The sequence below is a fragment of the Diorhabda sublineata genome, chromosome 4 (assembly GCF_026230105.1).
Source record: "Diorhabda sublineata isolate icDioSubl1.1 chromosome 4, icDioSubl1.1, whole genome shotgun sequence".
NCBI classification, from domain to species: Eukaryota; Metazoa; Arthropoda; class Insecta; order Coleoptera; family Chrysomelidae; genus Diorhabda; species Diorhabda sublineata.
Genome location: NC_079477.1, coordinates 24,645,803 through 24,657,168, shown reverse-complemented (window position 1 = coordinate 24,657,168; position 11,366 = coordinate 24,645,803). Strand labels below are relative to the sequence as shown.

General features: G+C 34.3%; 1 protein-coding gene across 2 annotated transcripts; it reads left to right on the top strand.

Annotated features, from left to right (window-relative positions):
- The first annotated feature begins 4,616 nt into the window (after positions 1-4,616).
- LOC130442828 (uncharacterized) lies at positions 4,617-9,689 on the top strand. Of its 2 annotated transcripts, none has more exons than XM_056777188.1 (7): positions 4,617-4,638; positions 4,788-4,870; positions 4,984-5,112; positions 7,821-7,859; positions 8,034-8,145; positions 9,234-9,301; positions 9,529-9,689. In XM_056777188.1, exons 2-7 carry the CDS (start codon positions 4,802-4,804, stop codon positions 9,544-9,546), a joined length of 435 nt encoding a protein of 144 aa, XP_056633166.1. In that variant the 5' UTR covers positions 4,617-4,638; positions 4,788-4,801; the 3' UTR covers positions 9,547-9,689. The 2 variants fall into 2 exon arrangements, with proteins under 2 accessions (XP_056633166.1, XP_056633165.1); XM_056777187.1 differs by having other exon boundaries at positions 4,782-4,870; positions 9,529-9,687.
- Positions 9,690-11,366: the final 1,677 nt, after the last annotated feature.

Sequence of the window (11,366 nt, the reverse complement as noted above, 5' to 3'; positions counted from 1 at the left end):
TGGATCTGCCCTTGCTGGACATAGATGTTTCATAACTTAAACACAGAAAGGAAATATGCTTCTTACAGAAACTAGACTATTTTTAACACGACGATAAAAGATATTCTTGAAGAAGACTAGCATTCAACAACTAAGAATCGATCTATGAAATCAATAGTAACAAATCAAAATAATATTTTGGACAACCTGAATTTTTGAAGTTTCGCTTACGCGGTTTCGAATGGTGAAAGCAGAAAGAGGTGGTGCTTAAGATTGGTAGGATGTCATCGGGAATAGGGCGCGAGTCCTACGAGTCTTTGTCTTCTACTTCTTCCTTTTTCAATAGGACCAGGTCCTGTTTAGCTCTCGTACCACTTCTTTGGTGGTCTGCCTACAGATCCGCGTGTTTTAGCCCACTTTGCCTATCTGTCTTCTGGCATTCTTTCTACGTAATCCCTCCAGAATTTTGACCCATCTTACCTCATCCTCCTCATCAATTCTTCTCTTATGTCATTACATTAAGGGTGACTCCCTTGATGGTTCGCAGTATTTTCATGTCTGTGGTTCTCATTATTCTTTTTGTTGTTGATATCTCGGCTCTGGTTTCTGAAGTATATGTGAGAATAGGTCTGGTCTTGCTCTGTGAGCTGATCGCTTTGTTTCTCCACACTATATCTCTCAGACAGCCGCTGACTTTTGATGCTTTCATCGCTTATGTTCGTACCTCCTTTGTCAGGTTTCTAGATATATTCACTCCCATGTAATTGAATCTTGATACCTGCTGTATTATTCCGCTATGGGCTGCCAATTTGCATATAATAGGATTTTTTGATATTACCATTGATTTTGTCTTGTTGACTGAATTTTTCGGCAGAATTTTTCATCTTATATAGTAGACGATGTAAGTCGTCTTCATTTTCTGCTACGGCAATACCATCGTCTGCATAAGCAATACCTTTAGGAAGCGGTGACCTATTCTGTATCCTGCATTGACTTTGTTGACATCCTCAATAGTTTGATCCATTATGATGTTGAATAGGGTTGGGCTAAGACTGTCTCCCTGCCGAACACCAGTATCAATTTGAACTTATTCAGAAAGTCCTACCTTAGTTTTGATTCTTGTTCTGGTTCCGATGTAAAGTTCTTTGATGAATCGTAGGTACTTATAGTCTATGTTGTTTTTCTCAAGACTTCTAATCACGTCTCCCAGGCGTATCCTATCAAATGCTGTGATGAATTCAACAAAACAGACAAAAATGGGTTTATAGAATTCTATCGACTTTTCTCACCAACTGACGAACTATGAATATTGCGTCCACTGTTGATCTATTAGATCTGAATCCTTGCTTCCTTGTTGTTATTCGGAGTACATTGTACGTGAAAAATATTTCCGAAACTGGAGGTTCTGTAACTTATCACTGCTACCACTACATCAACACCCATAATTATTATTTCTAAAGCCCATTTCAATACAATTTTCGCTTTTGGAATATGAAGGTGAACGATTACCAAGTTATCATCTTCAGTGACAGAAGAATCATTAAACGTGTGCTCAGTGAGCCTCAAACCACTGTTAGTTCATAAAAAAGGAAATAAATAGAGAGCTTCTAATTAAATTCCTGCAGAATAATTATATGTGGATATTTTATTCACCACAAATGATGAGAATGTTCAATTTACAAACACGCCACAGGCAACCAGTTGATCTGATTTAATTAATTGTTGAAGCAAAACTTATTAGATTTTGTCTAGAATTGCAAGTAGCATACAACAGAAATGGCATAAGTCCATCCAACTGAGCGTTATCTGCGGATATTTTGATTAAAAGGCTTTGTTTTGCATTGCATCTTGTATTGACCAATGTCAAATTGCCTACTACTTAACCAATCTTCTCAAACCAGTTTAAATAGTTTTGTGACAAACTTATTAACACTGGCCAACAAGATTTTCGTAACATAGGCGAGACACTTTTTTTATTTTATTTATTAAACTCTAACACGTACCACTTTTCAATAGCTTAATTATCCCTGTTTACATTAGCAGGTAGGTGATTTTATGAATGGGCGTTTCATATCGGTAAATTTTATGGCGGAAAAATTACCTGTTTTATTACTGTTTTATTCAGAATAATAAACATAAAAATTGCATTAAAAATTAATATTCTGTTGAGTTTCATAGTAAATGGTTCTTTGTTCATAGTGCAAAAACTAATTATAAAGACGAAAATGTCGAGTCAAACGCCCCGCATTTGCAAAACTTTTCCTGACAATTTTTGCTATATTTGTGGAGAATTTATGGTGAAATTGCAAGCCAGGCCATTTTTCGAAAATGTGAAAAAAGCCTATTTCAAATATTATGGTAATTTAATAAGAGACCAAGACAAGCAGTGGACCCCCCAGGCGTGCTGTGTTAGTTGTAGTGTGTTATTAGTACAGTGGCTAAATGAAAAGAGAAAAAACATGCCTTTTACTATTCCAATGGTATGGCGGGAACCTATTAACCATTTAAACGACTGCTACTTTTGTCTAACAAAGACTGAAGCTTATTCTGAGAATGGAAAGCACAAGATAGAGTATCCAAATTTGCTATACGACCTGTTACACATAACGAAGATTTACCAGCAACGATTGCGCCTTTGGATCCTCAAAATATTGTTTTTGAAAATACTGGAGACAACGTATCACCAGGAAGCTCTGAAGAACAATGCACCGACTCTATTTTTATTCCAAGTACCAGTTCCGACGAGCCACATTTGATTGTTCAAAGTTGTTGAGTTGAATGATTTAGCACGTGATTTGGGGTTATCAAAGCAACAATCTGAACTTCTTGCTTCCCGTCTTAAGAAATGGAACTTGTTAGCCAAAGAGACAAATTAAGACCTTTAGAAAAAGAAATTCTACAATTTCTGTATTCTACAGTATGGAAAATTCGTTGTGTGCTTGTACGGATATTAATGGTCTAATGTAGGAACATGATATTGAGAATTATCCCAGTGAGAGGCGCCTATTTATTGACTCGTCTAAATACAGTTTAAAAGCAGTGTTATTACACAACGGAAATTTAAAATCGCCTATACCAATTGCTCATCCTGTAAAGATGGAAGTAACTTGTGAAAATATTCGCTTGCTTTTAGATAAAATTAACTCCAACAGTGGCAAGTGGCAAGTGGCAGATATGTGGGGACCTGAAGGTGATTGGAATTTCAATTGGACCTCAGGTAGGGTTTGCGAAAAATTGCTGTTTTCTTTGTCTATGGGACAGTCGTGCAGAAAAAAACACTATGTAAAAAAAATTGTAAAGTAAGAAGTGAGTTCCAACCGGGATCTCAAAATATTAGGTTCATACCCGTTGTAGATCCCAAAAATGTCTTTCCGCTCTCCCTTCACATTAAACTTGGATTGATGAGAAACTTTGTAAAGACTATGGATAAAGAAGGTGATGGATTCAAATACCTAGAAGACTTTCCCCAGTTGAGTGATGCCAAATTAAAGGAAAGTATTTTTATTGGGTCACAAATTTCTAGACGATGAGAATTTTGCGAAAAAGCTCACCACACAGGAATTTAGAGCATGGAAGGTATTTGTTAGTGTAGTGAATGGATTTTTAGGCAACAATATGGATCCACACCACTAACAGTTAGTTGATGAACTTCTAGACGCCTACAAATCCCTTAGTGGACAAATGTCATTGAAAATTCATTTCCTCCATTCCCATCTGACATTTTTTCTCGAAAATTTGGGAGCTGTCAGTGATGAGAAGATTGAAAGGTTCCACCAAGATATTAGAACAATGGAAATTCGGTATCATTGACGAAGGGGAAAAGGAAAATTTAGAGCTAATTGATATTTTTGTAATTTTTTTTTAGTTTTGTTTTTAATAGATGTGAGACATGTGACGTGAAATTATTTTTTCAATAAATATTAAATATTTTACCAATGAATATGGTTCTATAAATTTAACATAAAAACCTCATGTGTTACAATTATTTTTTTCATATTTTCTTATTTGTATAGATCCATTTTATCACAATGTGTTACTACAAAAAACTGGTTTTTGTCTACCAGTCTACCAGATTAGCAAAAAATAAGATAAAAGCAAATGGAAAATTGCGTTTGTTTGCAAGAAAATTAAACAAATCGGAAAGATATTGCTAAAAACACAGGGAAAATTATCGTAGGACACCTTGTATTTCACAATAGAAGTTCAGTTCATTTTCAAAAACGAAATAATCGAATCTCAAGGACACTAAGAGGTTAATACTGTAACTACGAAACCTGTAATTATATTTGAGCTTCGTTTGCTAACTGTTACACAAGCGATTTGAGTTGAGTTTGATCTCTGCAATACAAGATGGCAGCACGAGGTTCCATTTTAATAAATTGTACAATTGTTTCAAGAAAAAAAACAATGTTTTTGTATAAATAAAATGATAAATTACAAAATACATTGTTAGAAATAATTATAAATAATGTATTTGATAAGCATTGTCAATTTAGCATTCGTTTTTTGATTCCAAGTAACGATAATTTTCTAAAATGAGAAATGGTTTGACATAAAACAACAATTATACATAAAAAATAATTAATAATAGTGAAAATGCGGTATATAAGCAATTCCTTTTAGTTGTAATCAAGTTAGAAGGAGTATTAATATATCTAGGTACGTTTCAATGTTGTTCTTAAATTTCGTATCACGTATAAATATGCCTTTGATATTTTCTGACACATAAATAGTTTCAAAAATTTGAATGAACATTATAATAATGAGAATCTAACATTTTCACGATGATAATTATATCTTAGTTTCAGTTAGCTGGAAAATAATGAAGAAGATTATCTTTTTACTTGTTTTATCATTAATTTCATCTACATTTAGCCATGTTGCTGAACATGTAAGTTGTATCACACTAATTCTTAATGTTAATTCTACGTTTAAGTGAATAATTTTTATTTGCAATATATTTGTCCCAAGATTGATCAATTTATTTATCAATATATTTTCAAGGAATTCACTCCTACGTTGCTTGCCATATACCAAGATTGGCAAAGAAGATGTCGAATGTATACTGGTACCACCGAAGAACTGATCAAACAAACCCAGGAAGGAATGTTCCCAGATGATGAAACCATTAAGGTGAAAATAATTTTCAGTTGAACGATCTATCGTTCCGGTTATCGATTTAAAGTTGTGAACTAACCAGAAAAGTTTCTATACGAGGATATATTGAGCTTTTAAACTTTTTTCCAGTTGAGGAAAGAGATGTCGAATGGAGCCAAATCTGGTGAAGAATAAGGGGGGTGTTCTAGTAATTCAAACCCTAAATAACGAATTTTTTCATGGCAACATGAGATTTGTGTGCAGGGGCGTTGTCCTGCAGAAACAAAACACATTTGGATAGCTTTCCGCGTCTTTTTTCAACAATTTTTTTCCCGTAGAGTGGTCAGTAATGTCGAATAGTAATATCCAGTTATTGTTCTATCCTTATCCAAAAAATCAATCATGATTTCTTCATGGCAATCCCAAAGATCCAGCAGATTTTTTGACACGAAACTTCTTAGGTGTTGGAGAACCAGAATGTCGCCTTTCCATCGATTGTTGCTTTGTTTATGGATCGTAGAAATGTACCCAAGTCTCATCCTTAGTAACAATTCGGTTTAAGAAGCCTACATCGTTTTCAAATCGAGCACCGAACGACGCGATGCTTCAACCCGTGCACGCTTTTGGTTAACATTCAAAATTTTGGGGATCCATTTTGCAGGAATTTTTCTCATGATCAAATTGACGCGAACTATATGATGAATGCGTTCGTATGAACTATTCAGTGCTTCAGATATCCGTTTCAGCCCAATTTGACGGTCTGATAAAATCATGTCATGAACTGCATCGATATTTTCGGGGACTGACACAGAAACTGGCTTTCCCGATCGATCATCATCTTCAATGGAAAATTTACCTCTTTTAAAGCTTTTAGTCCAATTTTTTAGTGTGGCATACGAAGTACATTGATCACCAAGGGTATTAAGCACATCTTCGTAAATATGCTTACCTCTGGACCCTTTTTAATACAGTTACTTCATGATGGCTCGATACTTCAGTTTTTTGATTTTCACAATTTTCTTTTAATTTATTTCGTAACCCTGGTTTACTTTTTTGACGTCAAACTTTACACTGACACTTCTAATAATTTATTGTTCGTTGCTGTGCTAACGCAAAAATTTGTTTATGCGTGGAACTGGTTAACTAGATATCAATACATCCTCGTAAGTTATTGAGATATTTGTAGAAGTTGCTTCTTGATTATTATCTTTGTTATGTTTGTCATTTCCTTGCCATCTTCTTTTCCTTCATAGGCATTATTATTTGCTTGGCCCACCATTTTTCTCTTTTCCTTAAATCTCCTTTTCTTCTTTTCTTTACTTCCAATTGTACTTTTCTTGAGGAAAGGAAGGTTTTGGGCAGTTATTTGAAAGACTGAAGTGCATCTAAATATATTGTAGGATAGAATACAGCCATTACTTGTAGAAAATTTTAAAGTTTAATCAAATTGATTAGACATTTTAAATAACGTATGAACCAGATGGTGAATTTGTTGTGGCAAAACGAAGTATAATATATTACTGGGAGAAGCTAACTTCTAATACTCATCATATGGCAAATTACTTATACGACGATATATTTCAGTAATGTTTCCATAGAAAACGTCCATGTCCAGGACATGTTCTATGGAAACATTACTCTATTCCCCCCATCCTCTAAAGACTGTATCAAGTTATACTGAAAATCCGACACAATATGAATTTTTCTATTTGTTTTCTATGATTAGATTTTTCCAAAATTTCAATTGATGACTAATCCTACTCTAAGACGTGTATCCAAGAAATTAAAATTGTAATCAACTCGTGATTATTGGGTGTTGCATTTTCTGTGTCTCTTTGTATACGAGGTTTGGCTATTAAATAACGAGACTGATTACGAAAAAGGGTTTTTTCATAAAAATTCTTCTACATTCGAATACTCCCCTTCAATATACTCCCATCCCCTCGCCATACACCTTTCCATACGTTTTTTCCATTAATCGTTGTAGTATTGGAAGTCTTCTTTGGTGAGTGCCATTAGGACCTCTGCCGTTTTTTGCTGTACCGCTTCTATCGACTCAAATCGGGTCCTTTTCAAAGCAGTTTCTATCTTCGAAAACAAAAAAACCCGCAAGGTGCCAAATCTAGTGAGTACGTCGAGTGTTCGAGCGCTGGAGTTTGCTTACTGGCCAAATAATGTTTCACAGATAGCGCGTTATGGGCAGGTGCGTTGTCTTGTGCAAAATCGGGTCGTTTTTCACAAACTCGTTCTCGCAGTGTTGCCAAAACTGACAAATGGTAACTCTGATTGACATTCTAGCCCTCTGGAACATATTCAGTCATCACGATATCGTTAATGTCGGAAAAAACAATCAACATTGTCTCGAATTTTGATTTCCTCTCTCGGCCCTCACTAAAAAGCTTACACCACTCCAAAACACGCGTACAAGATAGAGAATTGTCCCTATATTTCTCTTGCAACAATTTAGAGCACCCAGTCGGAGTTTTTTTTTTTCAATTTAACGAGAATTTTTAGTCACACATGGTTTTCGGCACGTGAAAAAACATGTTCGTTTAAACCGCTACTGCACAAATACTACAATAGTGACGGAAACCTGTTTTAGGACGTGCACAGACAAGATATCTAAATACCCAACTCACTAATCATTTCTCACCCCACCCCTCTAGGGCGCCCTCTATGCGCGCAGTCTCCTAATTTAATAGCCAGACCTCGTATAATATTTTTGTTGAAAATGTTTTTTTTAGAGATACACCGATTGCCTTTGGACTCATCACGATTTTTTGGTAAGTAACTGATCCAACAATTATGAAAATTATATAGTGCATAAAATAAAAATTTCATTTAAATTATTTCTTTGGCGTTGTAAAGTTTTTTGGCTTATTAATGGGCATAGAAAAATGCGAGAGAAACTGAAAACTCGGGCTTTGCTGTTTCAATGATAATATTTTTTTTTGTAGATTGGTCCTGATAAAATTGTAGATACCAGAAAACTGCGATATTTCTTGCCGGATGGTTCGGAAGCTATTCTAGAAGCGATTAGAAATTGTAACTTAGATCTGTTGAATGCGGGTAATTCATCAAATATTTCGCATTTATTTCGCAGTTTATACTATAAGATGAAATCGCGAAAAAGAGAACTGAAATTCTATTATAGTTTCAGTAATTGACACCCCAGAACATAATATCGAATATTTTATCCTGAAATTTGACCGTGTGGGAGTAGAGACTACCTCTAAGTGGTACAAATCCATAAATTTTCATTTACATGCGTAGAAATCCCATAATTTAGAAGAAAATATTCTTCAATTTTGCTTAAAAAAATGCAAATATAGCAAAAAACGTACTCTCCCTAATTAAATGTCAAAAAGGTTGGAAAACAAGTAAAAAACTGTTAATTATTCCGGAAACAATTTTAAGATAATAATTTCTAGAAGGGCTTTTGAGTGGATGTTTTGAGTACTAGGGGTGGAAATTACCCCTTAGTTCCGGTTAAACAATATCTTTGGGACAAAATATATAAAATTATTAAAGAACCATACTGTAACATGTTGGGATTCGTGAAAATGCAAATAATATATGTACTGAACAATTTTGTTGATATAACTACCATTACATTAACTCTGACCGTCGTTTCGAATAAAGAGCGATCATCGTCAGAGACCTAGACTGATGCAAATTCTTTCAGTTTCCATATTTTAATAAAAAAATATTTTTTTTGACAAATTTCGTTAGTGAATAAGTCCTGTCGAGGTTATTTTACTTTATTTCTTATTCTGTCTCAACATAGACGTCAGATTCAGAGACGATTTTCTCAATTCTTTCATATTTCTTATTTTGACTATTTCTGTTAGGTCTGAATTAGCTTCCAGATTTGAACAATAAGGTGGAAATAAAAATATAAAGGCTATAACCTTGTAGGCCGATTATTGCATTTTCGTTAGATTTTGATGGATTTTATCGTGTCCAAATGTATGTTGAATCTATGAATTATGCATAGTCAAATATCATTGATATATTCTCCTTATGTTGGCTAAATTGCTCTAAAGCAACTCTTTGTATTATTCTTTTTCTTTTGCTTAATTATTGTGATGAAACACCCAAGTGGGATGGGTGGTTTTTAAATTGGAGATATTACAAAAATGTTTTCTCATTTGTAGGAGAAACGAATTTGACGGAATTGATTTGGAAGATGCACAAATGCTATCACGACAAAATCGATCCATCGGTAAGTATAAATATTGATTTTTTGTGGTGATAGATATGAGGAATGTTATCAGAAAAATTTTCAATTTCCTGCGTTTTTATTTATGAGACATATTGATCTCAATTTTTACTTCACTATATAACTGAAGGTTTCATCTGCGGTCGTATTCTTCCAATTAAAAAATTTACATGTATATTCACTTGAATAATTATAATTTTATCATTATAACATAATTTTATTTGTTCCAGCTCTATTATTTCTACTGATGGATCATGAAAAAGTTATATTCATATAAAATAATGGAATTGGCGTTTTAATCTATTATAATGGTTTTAAGTAAAAATAATTTGAATAAGCTCTTGTTTTATTTTCTAATCTGTTAGTTAACTTCTAAAAATAATAAAAATAATTCGACCCAAGGGATCTATTGGGTCTCCTTTTTCGCTGCGATACTGGAGAACCCAGTGTTCACAGCTGTCCCATCAATCCCACCCTTTTTAAAAAGACTAGAATGTGGGATGGGTTTAATTACCATATCTTCGTCTTCTATTTCAAACGCACCAAAGTGTAGTGCTCTGGAGTTCCTTAGTGTTTCACATTTTGAGAGAATGTAGATAGAGGTTTGTAGCAACAAAATCTGTAGCGTCTTCAAGTGTTTGTTAAGGCGATAGTGTCCCGATAGAACTCCTGCCAGTATTCGTAAATTGTTCTTACTTAGGTTGATTAATTCAGCACATCTACTCTGGTTATAGTTTCCCAGAAAAGTCTTTGCCTATCCCAGCCTCTGTAGGTTGTCCCGATAATTGGTTTTGCCCCTATCTACCTTTCTTTCCAGTGCTTTCTCCAATATTCTCTAGATGATACCATAGAAGGGTTCGTTGTCTTGGAACTCATTGGGTAACTTCATTTTTCTTGTCTAGGTCGATTAATTTTTTTAGGCTATCCCAAACGAGTTTGGATTTTATGATATTGGACCTCTAATGTCTACTTGATTATCATACAAGATGATGATCTCCAATTTGTGATCGTTCCTCTCTAAATTGATCTGAGCACATTTCTCAATTGCATAGAGTTCTGCTTGAAATATACATGTTCCGTCTACTATTTTTAATCCGTCCGTATACCATTTATAGGCCAGAAAATAGAGAAATTTTCTCCCAAAAGTTCAAAAATTGCTCACACGACTTTTTCTGCCTTGTGGTCGTCACAGTGTGCTGAATCATCACCAACAATCTTATCACCCTCTTAGGGGGGTGCTAACGTTTTTTTGGGGGGTTTTCTCTAAAAAACTTGTAATTTATCAGTTTTGGGCTATAAATATGAATAAAAACGAACGTGAAAAATAGGAAAAAATTCCTTACAACGATGTTAACCCCTTGTTGTGACACATCCTCCCTACCCAAATCGATAAAATGTCTTTCTTGGGAGTGTTTTCCAGAGATTGAATTTGAGATTATCGTTATTGCTTAATGAATATAATCGAAATTGTTAAAAATAGTAAGTAAAACTGATGTTATCTCATAAACGTTTTTTAGGGGGATATGTGAAAAAATATGTGGAATCACTGCTTTCAGATATAAATACGAATGAAAACTCGAGAAATGTCGTTATTGAGCTTTGAAAGTGCAGTTACGTGGATCGTTTCCATTAATAAATTCAGATAAACTTGTATAAATCAAAAGTAGAGACAGGATAAGTGTTTTTTTCATGAATATTGAGGAAGGATACAAAGAAATGAATTCTCGAGAAATCACCATCAAGAAATAATTAGAACAATTTATTTATTCAATTATCGAACTCATCATCGTCATTATCTGCGTCTTCGTTTTCATAGTCTGGGACTATCACCGCTCGGACTAGGTCCCCTGTCGACAATGTACAGGTATAAGAATTTGAATGCGTTCCTCCCAGGTACATTGCTGAATAGTTCCTTTTGGTGTATTAAATTTTTCGTTCTTGATTACCATTATTCCTCCAAGGACTGATTTTATTTTTCTCCGGATAAGATGCAATGCGAGTAAACGTCGACAGAGTTATGTTTTCAGCTACTACAAGATTGACTGAGTTTTATCTAAAATCTCTGCGG